The sequence below is a fragment of the Primulina eburnea genome, chromosome 15 (genome assembly GCF_022965805.1).
Source record: "Primulina eburnea isolate SZY01 chromosome 15, ASM2296580v1, whole genome shotgun sequence".
Lineage (NCBI taxonomy): Eukaryota > Viridiplantae > Streptophyta > Magnoliopsida > Lamiales > Gesneriaceae > Primulina > Primulina eburnea.
Window position 1 is genome coordinate 30,215,292 of NC_133115.1, and position 19,688 is coordinate 30,234,979.

A 19,688-nucleotide genomic window follows, 5' to 3' on the forward strand; every position below is an offset into this window, starting at 1 on the left:
TTTTCTCCAAAACGGGACGTTTTTGTCGAGCTTCAAGCTTAAAGGCTTTTTAGAATCCTGTTCTTTTCTACCACAGTATTTCCTATTACATTAGTCGGGATACACACTAGTAAAATAACACAAGAGATGCAGTACTTTACCTCAGGCATGCAACCGGACTACTGTAATGGGAAAACAGACGGCCCTCGACTTCGGAAGAAGCCAGTGACTGAAGTTCAGCACCTAACCGTGCATTATATGCCATTAAGCAAGTGAAAAAAGGCCATTCAATATCTCCTTTAGATAAGCAGCAAAGGTGCAAAAACTTGAACCGATCATCTGCTGCATCGTATAGATCTCCAGGCCGAAACTGAGAAAAGTGCTTGATCTTGCCAGCAGATGATGAAACAGCCATTTTCTTCTTTGATTTTATAGCCATCATAGTTATAACTCGTTAAAATAGGTTTGTTTAAATTGTGTCATTTGGAGCGTGTAAAATAATCAAATAATAATAATAATCCAAAAATATGTTCTTTCAAAATTTAGATATAACTTGAATACACTTCCAGTTCCAGTTCAAATGAAAGATGGAGTCACGATCGAACCGCTTGGATCGATGCATATGATAATTTCAATTCGGATTCATTGTGGTTCTAGTTATTATTTTATGGGTGTTCTCTAAGATCATAGCAGTAAAAAGAGATTTTTTAGGGATGGGTTGCTTGCACTTTTAAAGTTTATTTATACACGATGTCTTCTGTTTTTTGATCAATTTTCCGGGAATTAAAAACACCCGCCGTGTCGATTTCCGGCACCAGAGCGACAAAAGTAAGACATACATTAATTCATGCTAAACATCGACATTGTTTCTTTGGTACAGGCCATACATTTCAATTTCTTACATAATTAGCTAGTAAACATACCAGTACTGTTTTATTACTATCGAAAATTATTATAAATTCGAGCTTTTTTAGTTACTGCGCATGATGAATTGTCCATATTTTTGTCTTTGAGACTCTTTTAACTTCATGGAACTATATAACCTGCAGCACAGAGAGTAGAAAAATATCAAAATTATGAATAAATATATTTGTATGTCCATGTGCCGTATTGCCTGAGATCAACTTGAGGAAATAGCAGGAAAGTTGTTCCATGCATGTAGTTATTAATATTATTATCTTTTTTAACAATGTGATGGAGATTTGAATCTAGTTCTGTCTCCCGTTTAGAGAGAGATCATGTCATCAAACCACGAAGTTTTTTTCGGTAGTGTTCTCGGTGTATTCGATAGCAGTTAAATGTGTATACTTTCTGCCGCATGGGCCAACAACGCGACTCAATATTTCCTCGCCAACTACGTACGCATAGGTGATCAAGGGAAACTACTCATTCGACCTCAGACTAGCTACTGCTAAGCACAAGAAGAATGGGAATCAAGTAAGAAACCATCAAGAAATGTATATAACTTGTTAGAAACATCTACTTACTTCCGCATCTGGTTCCATGGGCTAATGGCTTCCCACAAAACCGAGCGACGAAGACGGCTTTCTCCATGCTAACTATTTGCTCGACATCATTGGTGATGTGTGGACACACACAGGGAAAGTCGATTGTTTTGACAACTTCACAACATTGTTGAGATGGGTTTTGTGTAGGGCCATTCTTTTGAACATATCTCGCACATTGCTGTACGAGACCTTGGAAATCCCCTCGGCATTGTGCAGAGACCATGGTGTTTTCAGCACAGAACAAGGTTAGACACAACATCAAGATAGCTTTGTACATTCTCATTGCTTCCATTCTTCGCCTCTCGAATGTGAATTCTATGAACAAAGATAGCTTTAAATAAGGATATTAAACGAATATCATGTGACACCTTTGTGTGAAAACGAAGATAGCAGAGTACTGGAAGTGAGGTAGATGCGAGAGCTTTTTGGGTGATGTTACATGCGAACTTCAACTCGTTATATTTATGACTTGGACCTCTTTTTTGGGATTTGTGACACTTTTCTTTCTTAAAATTGGCTGATTCTAGCCAAAGTTTTGGTTTAGAAACTTGTCCATTAGCGGCAAAGCAGTAATAGAGGAAGAGGACAAGGCAGATTAGAATTGAGATTGATGCGACGTCGCTGACATGGATGAGTCGAGTAAGGGGCTCCAACGAGTCAAATCAGTAATTTTTAGTGTTTAGAAATTTGAGTGAAGATAATGGCTATGATAACACCTGCAAACAAGAAAAGAAACACGTGAATGGGCGCCGGAGGGGTGTACAGCGTGGTCACTCCAATGCTTAAGTCAGCAGGTTAGAAATGAACACAAACAAATATATGAGAGAAAATATGTAAGTTCGAGAGTTCAAAGATTTCAGAATCATTAATGAGAAGTATAGCTGCTATTTATAGCGGGAAATGTGGTAGGTACCTTGATTTCAGTGTCACCTACTAAGTATGGCAAGTCGGTTGCCTATACTATAGCTTCCGATGGTTTCTAGAACACTCCAAGTTCAAGTGGTTCTGACATATTTAGACAACAGGTATCAATTACACTCAAGTGCGGTGTAATTCTCGATGTGACCTGAATAGTATGGTAACCAGGTATTTGCTTGAGGGCCCGGGCTATAATGATGATTGCCCAGGAAAAGAAAAGTGCCCGAGTACCTGGCACATTTTATCCTTAATTTCATAGTTTCCATTTTATATAGATATATAATACCAAATTACCAATTAATTTGATTGTAAATAATGGCTGAGACATGGAATGGTATTTGGTAAGCTAATTTCTTGGATTTTTAAATCCAAAAAGGAAAAATCTAGTACGTAATATGATATTTATAAAAAGGAGATTGCTTAAAAAATTATACAAAGCCATATGTATACTTGATGGGGAATTTTATAGTACAGATGTCAAACGGGTCAACTCATGATGGGACGACCCGCCAAAAACCCGTCAGTTGAAGATGGGTAAAAATAAGGATTGGGATGAAAGTTTAACAAGCCATTTGAAGATGGGTCAATCCGAGTTAATGTGTCTGGGTTATGGGTTAGAACCGGTCGGGTCGGGTGGGGTCGGATGGCATTCATTTATTTTAAAAAATAAATCTTTTTATTGATTATTAAATACTTATTTTCTCGTTTGATTTAATTATTAGGTGGTTGTGTGAAATTTGTAATATATAGTAAGGTTTATATGTTTAATCAAGCTAATTATTTGAGATTTCATCTCTAATAATTCTAAAACTACAAAAGGTAATAAAAAATTTAAAGTAATAAATTATTTGAGAAGTAAATAATATGTAAAAAAGTTTTTGTTATTGATGTGGAAATTTTCAAAAGATGTAATCTTTTAAAAAAATCTAAATTTAAAGATGATTTTTACTCATTTTTAATTAAAAAATAGATTAATATATATGTTATTTTTTAATATATTATTTGACAGCTTAAATATGAGCTTACTTTTATTTTTTGTGATATGAACAGTCAATTTCATTACATATTTGAGTTTTTTTTATTTAGAATATAAATATTAGATTCTAGGAATTAATAGTTTATTTTAAAACAATTTCCTAATATTTTATGGGTTAGCGGGTCTAACCGCAACTCGTGGTGGGATGGATTGAATTAAAGTTTTTCCAACTAGCCAAATGATGGACCGGTCTGTTCATCGCCGCTTCATATCGTGCTAAAGTGGGTCAAGCCGGTCTGTTTGACATATCTAAGGAGCCTTGCCTTATCATAAAGAAACTTGAAAATAACACAAAAAATTGTATGAAACTGTTTGCTGAGTCAATTTGTGACACGAGTTTCTTACTCGATCTACTCATGAAAATTTATTATATTTTATATCAAAAATATTAATTTTCACTTCAAATATAAATCAGATAAATTAATCTCGTAGAAAAATATTCATGATACTCTTTCATAAGAGATATGTTCTTAAAAGAATATTTTTAACAATTTAAGAATTAATCTGATAGAAAAATATTCATGATATCATGATACTTTTCGCTAATATGAATACCATTTCTTTCCACCATAGAAAACTAAATAAGCATAGGCAGCCAACCCAAACATCAAGCGGAGAAACAAATAGAACTCATTTTTTTAATTAATTTCAAAACCAACAATACAAAGTACTTATAAATCAAAGACGAGACAGACGGCCGCCCCAGCGGCAACCCTTATCATGGAGAGCCAGTCCCACCAGCAGCATTGGCAACGTCAGTCGGCGGGTTGGGCTGGCCTGGAGCGCACCAAAGTCCCGGAAACGGGCAAAATGTCGGCGACCCAAACCCCGGAATCGGGCTGGGAAAAGATCCACCGAAACCCGGGTTGGGAAAGGATCCACCGAAACCCGGGTTGGGAAAGGATCCACCGAAACCCGGAAAAGATCCAGTGGAAGTTCCAAATGTCTTCAGAGTTCTTGCTCCTTTCACATCCATCGAGAGAACACCAAGAAGCACAGTGGCAATGAGGAACACCCTAGCAAAACCCAACTCCATATTGCTGTACTTTTTTCTGTTCTTCCTATTAATCTTCTTCTTCTTCTTCTGCTACTACAAGTACTATGGTTTCTTATTGCAGATGCCACCATTTTTATACTGTACTCTGATCGAATTTGTCCTGTAGGATGCATGGCACAGCTTTTTGATACTCACAATGTGATGTGAGTGGGAAATGGAAAGGTGCTGTTATGAGGATTAAATGGTAGTGGAAGACTGTGCATGAGTAAATGCAACTACTCGTATTTATATCCATTAAATGTTTTTTGTTGACTACGTTAAAGTTTTAAGATTTCGATTTTTGAAATCCTCGAATGTAATCATGAAGATACGTGCTATTAACTGTGATTAATGCGGTGTCATATACTGTTCGCAATCCGTCATTTGTATAGATTGAGAAATTATCGACTCAATCCTCCTATTTGGTATGACATGTTCGCTTAGCGGGTTTTAGTTATATAAGACAAACTGGCTCACATCCGTCGTTTTGATGGGTTGAAAAATGTCCGACACTCAACTTTTCTATTTGGTAGAGGCGTAGAGCGGGACAGCATAGACCACCTTACAAACTCCACCCATTTTGTCAGTTGGTAGACGTGGGATGGAAAGGGGTGGTAAATCCGGTTTATTCCATCGTACCTTTGTGGACACTGCTCTCATCTCATTCACATTTTGTCATGTGTTAATATTTTATTTTTTTTAAGTTTTGACCAACCTAACTAACAGAAAATACTTGTGATGTGTCATCCATTGACTGGTTCAGAACAGTGACCTTGCTGCCAGGGTCGACCGAACCGGTAAAAACCCTCTTAAGGTCAGCTGAGTCATCCATGAAAAAGTATTACTTTTTATGCTAAGAGTATTACTTTTTATTATGAATATCAGTAGGGCTGACTCGTCTCACATATTAGGATCCGTGAGACGGTCTCACATAATACCCACTCTTTGAATATTTGTTTTTGAAAATGCAACACATATTAAATGTGAATACATCTGCAATTTTGAAATAAACTAAACAACTTGTTAGTAATCAAATTTGGATATATATTATTCAATTAAATACTACAAATTTGAAATCTTCAATTGATGTACCTTAGTCAGTTCTATTTTCAATTGATGGATTGGTTAGTTCAAATAACTTACTGTTTAGAAACAAAATTAATCATAATTTTTATTTCAATAAATTATCAAAGATGCCAAGGAGATTAAATAAATATAGCTTTTTATCGATACCTATTTGAATTTGAGGAAGATTTTTTGCCCATAATAAACAAAAATTTTGTAAAGTCTACCAACAGGGGCTAAAAGTTCTGTTGATACCTCGAATCAAGGCAACATTTGTACCTACATCCAAAGATATAACAAAGATCAAATATTAGTACCAAAATCGAACCAAAAGTCGAGCTAAATTGATAGGTTAAAAACTCATTCATCGGCTACCTATGAAACTCAAGGTAGGGCAATATTTCGAACTCCAAATGCCTTGAAAAATCAGGTCCAAGCCACGAAGGAGGCCCGGTGTGGCGGATGACGGCGGAAGAACGATCGGAAGAAAAAAAGGTCGAAACAAAGTTGCGAAATAGCACTCTGAAATATTATGACGAGATCTTTTCGAATATATAGTTATTTCTAAGTTTTGATGACGTACGGCGGCAAACCGATGACAAAAACTGGTGGCAAAGGTTTTAGAATTTGCATCATAATTTTAATGGGACATAAACTTTATTTAATGGTAGACAAAAGCTTTTGTGAGACGGTCTTACGGGTCGTATTTTGTGAGACATGTCTCTTATTTAGGTTATCCATAAAAAATATTACTTTTTATGCTAAGAGTATTACTTTTTAATGTGAATATCGGCAGAGTTGACCTGTCTCACAGATAAAAATTCGTAAGACCGTCTCACAAGAAACTTACTCTTAATAGGGAAAGAGACGAGAGGAGAGATAATAATATGAGAGATAAATGACCTTTTTCGATTACAAAAACTCTTTTACAACTTTTACATATATTATATGATTTTTAAGAAGATTTTTGTAGGAAAAAATATGTTCACTTTATCTGTAATAATAAAAATCAAAGTATTTTGATATTTCAATGAAACTTGATCCTTATTCAACAAATACGTAGATTTTCGTAGGAAAAAAAATATGTTCGTTTTATCTGTAACCAAATAAAAAATATAATAATAAAAATCAAAGCATTTTGATATTTCAATCAAATTGGATTATTATTCAACAAAATATGACCAAATAAAAAATAATAATAAAAATCAAAGTGTTCGTAGGAAAAAATATGTTCATGTTATGTGTAAAAAAAAAAATAATAATAATCATCAAAATAGTTTGATATTTCAATCAAATTGGATCCTTATTCACAAACACATAGTTTGTTGATTTTGACATTATCATAATAATTGATTTTACAAAAATATCATTACTAAATTACTCAAGTGTGTATAAACCAATGACCAAGTTGACAATATACAATATGTTTATTTTATCTGTAACCAAATAAAAATAATAATAATAATAATAATCGAAGTATTTTGATATTTCAATCAAACTGGATTCTTATTCAACAAACATGTATTTTGCCAATTTTGACATTATCATAATAATTGATTTTACAAAAATAACTTTACTAAATTACTCAAGTGTGTACAAATCAATGACAAAGTTGACCGTACACAATGAAAAACTATTAAATTTGGTTCACACTTTTATAAAATGTATGGATTTGAATATTCATGTCTTTTGAGTTAATATTGAGTGATCATTCCTATTTTTCATGTTTGAGGAAAACTTTGTTATAATTAAGTCTCAACTCTGATATATTGTCTAAATTTGAATTTCATCACAATTTGAATCATTGATAACAGGTAAAATATAATCTAGCTATTTTTTTTTTTTGGGAGAGTGATTAAGATAGATTTGTGAGAGAATATTATTGTTAATTTATTTTCTAACATTGCTGACAAAAACTTGTGTGAAACGGTATCACGAGTCATATTTGTGAGACGAATCTCTTATTTGGGTCATCCATGAAAAAGTATTATTTTTTATGCTAAGAGTATTACCTTTTATAGTGAATATTAGTAAGGTTGACTCGTCTCACAGATTAAGATCCGTGAGATGGTCTCACATGAGACCCACTCAACATTGCTGTTGTGAGATTATTACTAATTTTTGTACGTATCTCTATTTTTTTCGATTGATCCTCTAACTTATCTATAAATTATCTGAAAGTTCAAATTATTTTAATAAATCTTATCTAATCATCGATTTATGAATATCATATCCTAATAAAATAATGTATTTTTACATAAAAATGTCAAACAAAAAAAATTAATATGACACATCACATGTTACTAAATACTGGTATATCTAAAAATTGTCTAGTTTAAACTCTTCTTATTTAATATGCAATAAATAAATATAGATCGTTGATAATATATATATATATATATATATATATATATATATATATATATATATATATATATATATATATATATTGACTCAAGAAAAAATTGTCATGTCATAATTAATATTTATTGCTTCTAAGAAAAAAATTAATAGTTATTTTTACGAAAATTATATCAATAATTCCTTTCCAAACAAAAATCATATTCTCACGAATTAGTTTTGTAAAGCTTTTTTTTTATCATATTTATAAAATAATATTATTTTTTATGTTAAAATTTTTTTTTTCGACAGCAACTTTTTGAAGAACTTTTTATATTTTCTTATTCAAAAATATGAGTATTTAAATTTTCTATGTTATTTCTTTGGCTAATATATATTCTAATTGATTGTATATATTACATACTATTAAATTTAAAATAATTTAAATAAGTAAAATATACGCGTTAACAACACACGATCGACATACGTACTAATTGGTTATTAGTTATCTTTTACATATTATTGAGAAAATGTCTCAATTAATAATTAATATATTTGATATGCCAATATTGAATTTACTAAGCCGCCTTATTTTATTATTTATCCACACACGTTAGAGTTTTATCATCTAAATTTGATTTTTTTATTACTTAATCTTTATCTATCAGACATGTTAATCATACCGATATTCACAATAAAAAGTAATACTCTTAACTAAAAAATAATATTTTTTAATGAATGACCCAAAGAAAAGAATTGTTTCATAAAATACGACTCATGAAAGCGTCTCACACAAGTTTTTGACTAACAAAATCATTGTGATATCATTTCAAAAAATAATTGTAAAAATCAAATTTTTTATCTAACTCAATTTATAAAAAAAAATATAATTATTATTATGGTAATTATTAATCAAATCGATCTATCTCATATATATATATAAATAACTATTTTTACTCAAAGTTTCAAATACAATTTCATTTGTAATTCTTCCTCAAGTATAATATTATTTATTTCTCTTTTTAAAGGTTGTGTTTGCAAACTCGTCGTTTTCCTTCCGACACTTTTCCTTCAAACTGTGTATTTAAGTATTTGTGCAGTGCCCACCAAATCGAGCTTTATCCATAGGAGAGTCGTACCCAGATCTCTTTCATCTTATTCTTCCACCGATGGATCAAGGAGACAAGAAGAAAAGGAAAATGGAAGAGAAGATCAATAACATTGTAACAGATCATGCGGATGAAGAAGAAGAAGATGAAGAGGAGGAGATGGAGAAATTCTTTGCTTTACTTAAAAGCAGCCGAGAACTAAAGGAACGCCTGGCGATGGGTAACAGCCAATCGCACCACAAGAAATCAGACAATGAGAAGGCCGCCGCCGCCGCTTCTGCTTGGAATCCGACGTTTCGGTTTGAAGATTTTACGCCGCCGCTGGCTGCACGGGCCAATGAATACGAGGAGGCCCGAAAACCAGGTCCTTCTTCGAAGACCAAAAATGATGAGGAAAACGACGGTGAAGAGTTGGATCTCAATCTTTCGTTGTAGCCGCATAGATTTGTGCGGCGGAGATTGATTGCATATATATTAATAAATAATTGGATATTTGAAATTTTTATGCGAAAATAAATCAAAAATTGTTTAATTATTGCATGATTTATATAAAGTTTCAAGAAATAAATTAGATATATATTTTTTGTTGGCAAAATTTTGTTGTATATTAGAAAATTTATCATCTAACTTTGTAGATTTCATCTGGAGAAACACTACATATATACTATATTATATTCGCTATCAACAATCTACATGTACAATAAAGTATAGGCATCTTATCTTATCTCCCTATTTTAATTAACTTAAGATTATTTAACGGATTTATATTCGTAAGACGAGTTATTTGATTCATATTTATATATAAAAATAATATTTTCACATAAAAATAATATTTTCACATAAATTAGGTCGTACTAAAGATCTTTCTCACAAAATTGATATATGAGACGATCTTATAATATTTTTGTGTTAAGACAAAAGTTCGACTGATTAATTTATAATTGATTTGATAAGTTTTATTTAATTAATTTATAAAAATTAAATAAACATCTTTATTTAATTATTCAATTTATTAATTATTAAATTTATTTTAAATACATTTTATCTTTATTTAATTATTCAATTTATTAATTATTAAATTTATTTTAAATACATTTTATCGTAAATAATAAAAATTAGAGTTTTAATTATTTGTTTTTATAAGAAAACCCCTTATTTTATTAAAAATATTTTTCAATGACAAAATTATTCAATTTTTATAAAATATCAATTTTGATCCATAATTTTTGAAAATTTTTAAAATCACACTCACACCCAATTTATCGAGCCCATGGGCCAGGGACTACCCAAGACCATCTGGTGCGCCTTCCTTTTTGCCATATTCGCTGTCCAAAATTTACAGACAGCCGCCGGCTAGCAGCATCGTTTCTTAGGGGCATCACGCTGCCCTATTTTTTAATGTTTTTAATTTAAAACATATCATGGCAGTCACCTTCCAGATTTATTGTGTCTGTGTGCGGGCAGCTGCTGTACGCGTGTATAGAATTCTTTTATTTTTTCAAAAAATTTTAAGCCCTGGATTTTGGATTTCTTATGCGGTTACAAACAATTCGTTCAGTATGATTTAAATAACAGAAATTCATACAATTGAGAAAGCTGTCTCGGATACAACTTCGTGTGCTTCAAAACAACATTTGTTTTTATTTTGGTTACCCTAATTAACCACATTAATTTCATCAATCACTTGATAGAAAACATCAAAACTCGAGTCTTACCCATCAAATCATAGTAAGAGCATCTATTAGCATCTTCACATGATTTTCAAGATATCACTGACAGTATCTGCAAAAACCGTAATTATGGTTAACGTATAGTATGGTCTCTTCAACTCATATCTCAATCGAATCTGCAACTCTCATTGATCCGATAGATAGACTTACTCTTACTTTTAGAAATATCCATCAATACCAAACCAAAATCTCATATAAAGTCTACATATATTTTGGGAGAGAAGTAAAAAAAGAACTTACACATTCATATTCATCTTTCTCAGTTTCCATGGTGCGATCTACTTGTAGCAAAATTTCAGGTAACCATATGTGTTCGTATAGTCTTTTTATCACAGTCGTGTGACTGATATGATTAGACGACTACGAATGATATAATGATTTATAATTTTATTTTTTTAAATAAAATGTAAGTTTAATATTGAATGAAATAAATATATGTAATCAACTAACGTATAATCTTTCACGTCAAACGATGTCTAACTATAAATAACATCAGTATGTTTGGAAAACAATATGTGTAGGAAGTAAGTTTTCCTATATTGTAGGGATGGAATCTACAAATACCCTTATCCCATTTGAGTAATATAAAATCATGTTGTACTACTTTAGAGCCATCAAAATTATAAAACATGATATTTAATAGGTACTAATGTATCAATAATTATAATTGTGATACTTCGAACACCAATAAATATCTCATAAAATAGAGTATTGACTAAACATTGTGCTTCTTCATGATCATCACATAATGATATTTATCGTTATTCTCAATGAGTTATAATATCACACTAATAAAGTGTTATAAAGTATAAGAGAAATGATAAATGAATGGAGATAATTATTTATATGAAAAAAAAGATAATGAATCAATAATCATGTGCAGTTTTTATTGAAATCAATCATTCTATTTATATGAAAAATACAACATACAAATATTTACAAATATTATCTAATTATATTTATTTTGATTACAAATATCTCAAATCTAAGTAAAATATGAAAAATCATCTGCATGATAATATATTTATAACATTTTCTATATTTTTTGTCCACAATATCAAAAAATGGATTACAACCCTTTTCTTAGCCCAATAAGCATGGGCTCTCTTTTTTGTATCATCCTCCCCAACATACGGTTAATAGGATGCTGACTTTACTAAAGTCGGCCACGCAATGAACTTTACAATTATTAAATTAAATTGAAAGAATTGGTCAAATTTAAAAGAATGGAAATACATAAATTGATTTTGTACGAGGTATTATGAAGTAATTATTGATTGTTGTCTTTAGAATACTTTCGTTGTCTTTTTTTTTTTTTTCTAAAAAAAAAATATTTATGATGCTATTAAATTTACTTTTCTGATGACCAGTTAGTTAATACTAATACTTAGGTAGGATCAACGTAGTATAGTCATTTGAGAAAAATACCAAGAGATCGAACGCATAATATAATAATTAATAGATAAACCTTTACGACATGGTCTAGATTAGTCATGGGTCACATATGTTATTTGTACATTATTATCACTGAATTACTGCATCGACTAGTTTATATTATGATATTAGAATAATCTTAAATTTCAAAATTTTTAAAAACACAACATTAGTGTTCTAAAAGGCAGTGTCTAGGCGTCGGGTAGTTACCCAACGCCCAGATTTTTGCAAAGATGACTCCTTTGAGTGGTTCAACATTAAAAGGTTGCATAGACGGTGACCAGCAGAACTCCTGGTCAATTTGAAATCCACCTAGGGCAGCCTTTGCGGATTAACATATATATATAATCCGATATAGAGAAATTGTTGGAGAAATATAAAAATGAACAATAAGAATTATAAATTTATGATCAACACAAAATACCGCCTAACACTAGGCGACGGGTGATCGCCGACCTACCGTTTTTTATAACACTGGATAACATGCATTACTACACCAACTATCTTAATTCAAAATTTAGTTTTAGGGTACCAACTTTTAATTTTCAGGTGTTTGTTTCCAATTGTCGATTTGGTGCCGGACAAATTACCAATTTTCAATGTCACAACAGGCATTTTTGATGTCATTATAGCAGTTTCCGATGACATGTACATCATTATTTTTCGATATCTTGTCATTATCAAAGTAACTTACTTCAAAAGTTAATGGATCAAAACTAAAATGACATAAAAGTTGTGGTAAAAAAAATAATAGTTATCATTATATAAAAAATGATATCGTTGACCTCCCCTCCTATGTCATGGTTAAGATAATCAAATGTCACCAAATACATATTTAATTTGCAAGATTGCATGTGTCCTTTTAATTAAAACTTCCTAAATTCATCATCCGAATCAAAATAACTTCAACTTAATCCGCAGTTGTTGACTGTCTCATAATAATAACATTTCACCAAGAACACGTATTTAATCCTCAACGGTTGACTTTATGTCCCTTTTAAGATCACCTAAGTTCATTGCCTCGATCGAATCAAGTCCAACCAATATAATAATTCCAAAAAAAAGAAGAAAATTCATGGAGAGGATGCTTGTCGAGGCAGCCAAGAAAGGAGATGTTCTTACACTACAGAATTTGATCAAAGGCGATCCTTTGGCATTGAAGGCAACAACGTTATTCGAAGAAGATAACCCTTTAAATATCGCTTGCCTCGGTGGATACCTGGATTTCGTAAAGGAGTTCCTGAGTTTGGAACCCGAATTGGCAGCAGAAGTAAACAAAGATGGTTTAAGCCCTTTGCATATTGCATCAGCTAATGGGAATTTAGAGATTGTGAAAGAGTTATTAAAAACTGGGAGTCACCTTTGTTTTGTCAAAGGAAAATATGGGAGAATTCCACTTCACTATGCAGTTTGTAAGGGAAGAAAACAAGTTATGAGGGAGTTGCTTTCTTTTAGTTTGGAGTCTATTGAGGAAATGACTGCTCGAGGAGAAAATTGTTTTCATCTTGCTATTACGAACAATCAGTTCGAGGCTTTTAAGGAATTGGTTGACTTCGTGGTGAGGCATGAGAAAGGGGAAGTTCTGAATATGAAAGATTGGCGAGGAAACAACATTTTCCATCTTGCAGCCTATGGGAAGCAATACGAGGTGAGTTCACTGACTTTTTTTTTATTGTGATTGGGGAGGGTTTTTTGTTTTGTCCGGAGATAGTTTCTCCCTTTATCGGGGAGATGATTGTACTACTGGACAAGAGGCCCGTGGCTAGAGCTGTCGGACGGGGCCGTCTGCCAAATTTCAGGAGGGTTTTTTCTTGTTGATCCTGAATGGAATGGTAGTTCCAAATTGCTTGTCAAAATAATATATTGTAAATTGGAATTTCAGATAAATTTTATTCATATAATAATCTGGTTTGATTTGAGTTTTAGTCTCGTAGCTCGTCAAAGTAAGTTTGGTTTCATCCAGTAACTTCGATTGTTTTTTGGGTTTCAATGTACTGCAACTATCATCTCAATTTCATTTTTTTGTTGTTGGTTGTGTAATCTAAGTTACTTATTATGGACTGAAATTCGTTACAAGGTTTTTGATTTACTGCTGGATGAGAGTTTTCATTACAAAGACATTGTGGTGGAACACATAAATTCCTTGAACAAAAGCTGTCTCACCCCACTTGATGTATTACTATCAAATGGTGCTGCTGACCGCGAAGTAGAGGAAATGGTTAGGGCATCCGGTGGTAAAAGATTTGAAGAAGTGCAAGCAACATTATCGCAACAAAATTCAATGGCTTCTTCTCCCAATTCGTCACACGACCAACCCGAACGACGACGACTCCGATCTACCTCTGAAAGATTGTTTGAGTATTTGAAGTTCAACAAACAAAACGAATCTTCAAGTAAAGTCCGTGCCACGTTACTCGTCCTAGCTGTGTTGATAGCAACGGCAACATATCAAGCAGTGCTCAGCCCACCAGGTGGCGTCTGGCAGGAAGACTTCTGGCCTATTTCTAATTCCACAGTCAAACAACCACCACCACACTTTGCCGGGCAGGCGGTTATGGGGACAAAAAATCCATTGTCATATGGGCTATTTCTGCTTTTCAATTCGATGGGATTCTTTATGTCACTGCAAATTATATACTGTCTGACCTCTGGAATTCCCATGCAGCTTGAAATTAGAGTGTCACTTTTCGCGCTGACAGTTACATATGACACTTGCATGACAAGCATTGCTCCTGGCGGCACCATTTCGTTATTTTTTGTAGTAATTTCCGTTGTATTGCCACTAATCATGCCCATATCAACCGTCGTGGTGAGGGATTATGGGAAGGTGCGACGGTGTTCGTTCGCAAGTAGGAGGGTCAGTGCTTGATCATTATCAAAATCTTTCTTCTGTGTTAATATACTCAGAGGTGTAATATGTTTTTGTCCTTAATTTCACAAAGTCAAAAATTTGTCGAAGTTTGATTTTCATCGCGTAATTTTTTATTTTTTTTGTTTTTTTTACCAAAACCCACTAAAATATTATTTATTTGACACAAATGTTACTATACGTGAGTCATGTGACAAGAATAAAACATATATCACATACATTAAAATCTACGTGAAAAAAATAAAGAGAAACAACAAATATATTTCCTCACATTTTGAAGTATTGTGAGTCGTTTTATCTTATTTTCCTTCTTTTTACATAGTTGATTTTTAATGTGTGTAATAATATATGTTTTATTGTTGTCAGATAAGAGATTATCCGTATCAAATAAATCATGTTCGATGAACTAAGTGATTTCTGGCAAAAAGAGATAAAAAAAACTTCTAAATTACTGGATGACAACAAAACTTTGATAACTTATGAGACTAAATTCAAAAAGCATGCTAACTTACATGACTAAAATAAAACTAATTAATATGATATGACATAATAAATATATAAGATTAAACTTGAGTAGTTTTCTTGTTAGTCAGTCTCATAGATTTATATCCGTGAGACGTGTCGATCCGATACATATTTGCAGTGAAAACTAACGTTGACATAAAACATAATATTTTTCTATGAGTCGAGTCTGATCGAAAATTCACCTCACAAAATTGACTCGTGATATAATCTCATAAGAGTTTATGTGCAATTTGTTGAACATATCTTGTACATAAAAACTACAAGATATAAAAACATTGAGGACAAACATGAAATTAATTGTTTTAACCTAAATTGAAAAATGAAAAAGTAAGTTTGCCATTATGTAGTTGATATAACAAAATAGCAAGTAAAATGACAAAAAGGGCATGAACAAAAAAAGGATTTATACACAATTGGATTTGAATAATAATATAGAGATGTTATTTTCAAGAATATTCGAATGGATAGAGTAGATGAACATTGATCGACAATCAAAAATACATTTATCATAAATCGTAAAACTACAAACTGTTAACGCGTTCCACTTGAAAAAATGTTCTAGTCAAGACATTGGCCTGTCCCAAAACGCGTATTCAGACTTGAGTTCCTCATTCCACTTCTTCAATCCAATCATTGCTCGACTCGTCACTAAAAATACACTGTGCGTAAACTATTAAAAAAAAACACATAAACCTAAATAATAACAAAAAAATGAGCTACGAAAATTAAATAACCCGTACCTTAAAAAATGAGACTTTTCTTAAACTTAAAAATATTTTGTCGGTACCAAATGTAATCTATCTAACTTCTAACCTCTTTTATTTAGTTAGGGAAAAATTTGTGTGAGACGGTCTCACGGATAATATTTTGTGAGACGAATCTATTATTTGGGTCATCCATGAAAAAACATTATTTTTTATGCTAAGAATATTAATTTTTATTGTGAATATCGATATAATTGACCCGTCTCACAGATAAAGATTTGTGATATCATCTCACAAGAAACCTATTCATTTAGTTATGGGCATGGGGCGCATGAGATTATTATATAAATACATATCATACTTAGACCTTTATTTTTTATATAATAAACTAATTTATGAAAATTTGTACTTTTGGTATTTATAATTTTGTCTCTTTGCGATTATGATTTCTATATTGTTAAATTTCAGTTTTAGTCGTTATCTTTGTTTTTGTCTACTTTTTTTTTTCAATTTAAGTAATTTTCCTAGCAGGTCATTGATGTTCTGCCCAAGAAATGCTGATACGAAGTCGATGTGATGCTTACACACATAGTGGGCAAAAACTTGTGTGAGACGGTCTCACGAGTCATATTTGTGAGACGGATCTCTTATTTGGGTTATCCATGAAAAAATATTATTTTTTATGCTAAGAGTATTACTTTTTATTGTGAATATGGGTAGGATTGACTCGTCTCACAGATTAGGATCCGTGAGACGGTCTCACATGAGACCTACTCCACATAGTGTCACAATCACTCTCAGTGGAAAAATGATTAAATTATCAAAGATTGAAACATACTAAAATTAAAATTTGATAACATAAAGTATTAGAATTAAAAAGAGAACAACTTATAGGACCAAAAAGTTGTAATTTTATCTTAAATTTGTGTCTAACTTCGCTTGCGCATACGACCTCATTCCTAGTGTGCAAACGAATCAAATTATGCTTGGTATGTCGAAAATGAAAGCTTAACACCACACACCCGGTGGATTACTTCAATCATTAGAAATATCGCAACGGAAATGGAAGAAAATTTTCATGGTTTCCATACTGAGATTGCCAAAATCACGACAGAACCATGATGGAATATGGGTGTTTGTGGATAGACTCGGTTCGACCGATAATCGATCATGAGTCCGGATCGGAACAATTTTTTAAACCACTTTATGGTCAGAACCAATTAAGAACCGGTTCGATTTGTTCACAAATTTTTTTTATTTTTAAATTTTAATTTTATTTAAAAAAATTATTTCTTATATTTAAATTAAATATTTTACTTTTTAGTTATATATATATGATTATTTGGACTTTGAACTTTATTAAAATATTATTTTATTAATATTAGACATATTTGATTTTTTCAAATGTAGAAAAAATTATATTTGACTATATACATGTTGTTTAGATTTTAAACTTAGACAAATTTATTTTTATTATTTATATACGTATTTATGATCTTTAGATTTTAAAATATATTATTTACTATATTATATTATTATTTTATATAATATAACGATTTTTCGGTCCGACGGGTTGAATAGTTTTTAAGATAAATCAGTTCGATCACCGGTCCGATTATAAAATATTGATACCAAGCACTTGGAGACGAATTCTGCAACATCTCTCTTCATCTCAATCTACAAAAAAATTTCTTTAGATTTTTGTACATTTTGGTGCTTTTGGGATAGATGGAAAATTTTGACTTTCTTGCTTCTTACATGGCTTTTCAATGTTTGGCGCACAAAGTCTATCTTGCATACAAAGCACACCGTTATGGTTGATTTGATATTCAAATTTCTTTCCGTCCTCGACTTGAGCTTTGATTCTTGTAAAGTTAGTGTCTTGCTCATGACTTCGCTTAATTCCCTCACACAAACATGGTTAAGCAAATATAGAAGCTATGATCATATTTCCCATGTTCTTGTGACTCAGAGCGTCAACCACTTTGTTCGTCTTTCCTGGGTGGTAGCTGATTGTTAGGTCAATGTCTTTCAAAATCTCTATCCACTTTCTTTGTCTCATTTTCAGTTTTTTTTTTTTTGTGTGTGAATAAGCATTTGATATTCTGGTAATCGGTGAATATTTTTCATTTAGCTCCATATAAGTATAGCCTCCAAATATTCAGGGAAAATACTACAACAGCTAACTCTAGGTCATATGTAGGGCAATTTTGTTTTACGAATTCAATTGTCTTGATGCGTATGCAATCACTCTTCTTTCTGCATGAGTACACACCCAAGACCTTGCTTTGATGCATCGCTGTAGATGGTGAACTGGTGAAGTCATTTCCATCAGCTAATAGTACACTGACTAAAGTAGAGGATAACTTTTTCTTCAGTATTTCAAAGCACTTTTGAAGGATCGTGTGCTAGCACCTTCGAAGATGCTTCGAACACAATAAATCAATGAGCTGTAATAGCTCGTGTTTTAAAAATGTTAACACCGATGAATTAAATATAGTTTGGTTTAAAAACCACACGGAAGAAACTCGAAGTAGTCCTTCGTGAAGAAACGTGTTATATTAGAAAACATTTTAACTTATGTAATTTGAATAACTGAAAAACAAGGAATCGGTTTTCGCATATATAAATTCAGTTATGGTGAAAACCAAACTGACGGATGCTCTAACTTATAAAGTCAGTTGGAAAACAATAGTTAATCAGTTAAGTACAAAAGATATATTATGGATGTTCGAGACTTCAACTGCTCCTACGTCACCCCTTCCAATACGGAGACTTCAACCTCGGGTAGGATCCACTAGAATACTTTGATTTATACAACTACTTGTACAAACCCAATCAGCTTAGGACTTACACTACTGCCTCATCTGAACTCCTAGCCTAAACTGAAAGCATCACCTTCCAGCCAACACTTGTTTAACGTATGTGTGTCAAAGACTACATACACAAGTTTAACATTTTTTTGCAAGACAATATTTGAGTGGTGTGTGTGTATTTGAGAACTGATCGCTGAGTATAACACGAAATTTTTCTCACACACTGAGGAATTGTGCTTCTAATCTAAGCTGATAACACGATGAAGTGTTCCATCTGGGTTGATTGCTTCTTGAAAGCTGATATGCAATGTGCGTTCCATTTCTCTCTGTTTTTCACACACTTCATATGTTTCTTCTTTTATTGGTCTTCATTGAACTTCAATTTATAGAAAGGAAACTGATCGTACAGTGAGACTCAATAATTGTATCCATTGTGTAATGTCTGAATTAAATATTACAAGTTGTTGCTTTAGTAATATGAGATTACTAAATAATTAATGATTTTTAAAGAATGAAATATGACATATGTTGGTCATATGAAGTCCAAATGATTTGAAATTTGGATATAACGTAGAAAACTCAAAGATTTAGAAGTTTCATGTTTTGAGTTTTGGAAAAT

At 32.0% G+C, this 19,688-nt stretch overlaps 2 protein-coding genes across 2 annotated transcripts; both read left to right on the top strand.

Annotated features, from left to right (window-relative positions):
• The first annotated feature begins 8,855 nt into the window (after positions 1-8,855).
• Positions 8,856-9,568, top strand: LOC140814515 (uncharacterized). Its single transcript, XM_073173529.1, has one exon. The coding sequence runs from the start codon at positions 9,052-9,054 to the stop codon at positions 9,424-9,426; it is 375 nt and encodes a 124-aa protein (XP_073029630.1). The 5' UTR covers positions 8,856-9,051; the 3' UTR covers positions 9,427-9,568.
• A 3,531-nt stretch (positions 9,569-13,099) lies between these two features.
• On the top strand, positions 13,100-15,106 carry LOC140813952 (uncharacterized). The gene is made up of 2 exons (XM_073172785.1): positions 13,100-13,803; positions 14,233-15,106. The coding sequence occupies exons 1-2, from the start codon at positions 13,144-13,146 to the stop codon at positions 15,022-15,024; spliced, it is 1,452 nt and encodes a 483-aa protein (XP_073028886.1). The 5' UTR covers positions 13,100-13,143; the 3' UTR covers positions 15,025-15,106.
• Positions 15,107-19,688: the final 4,582 nt, after the last annotated feature.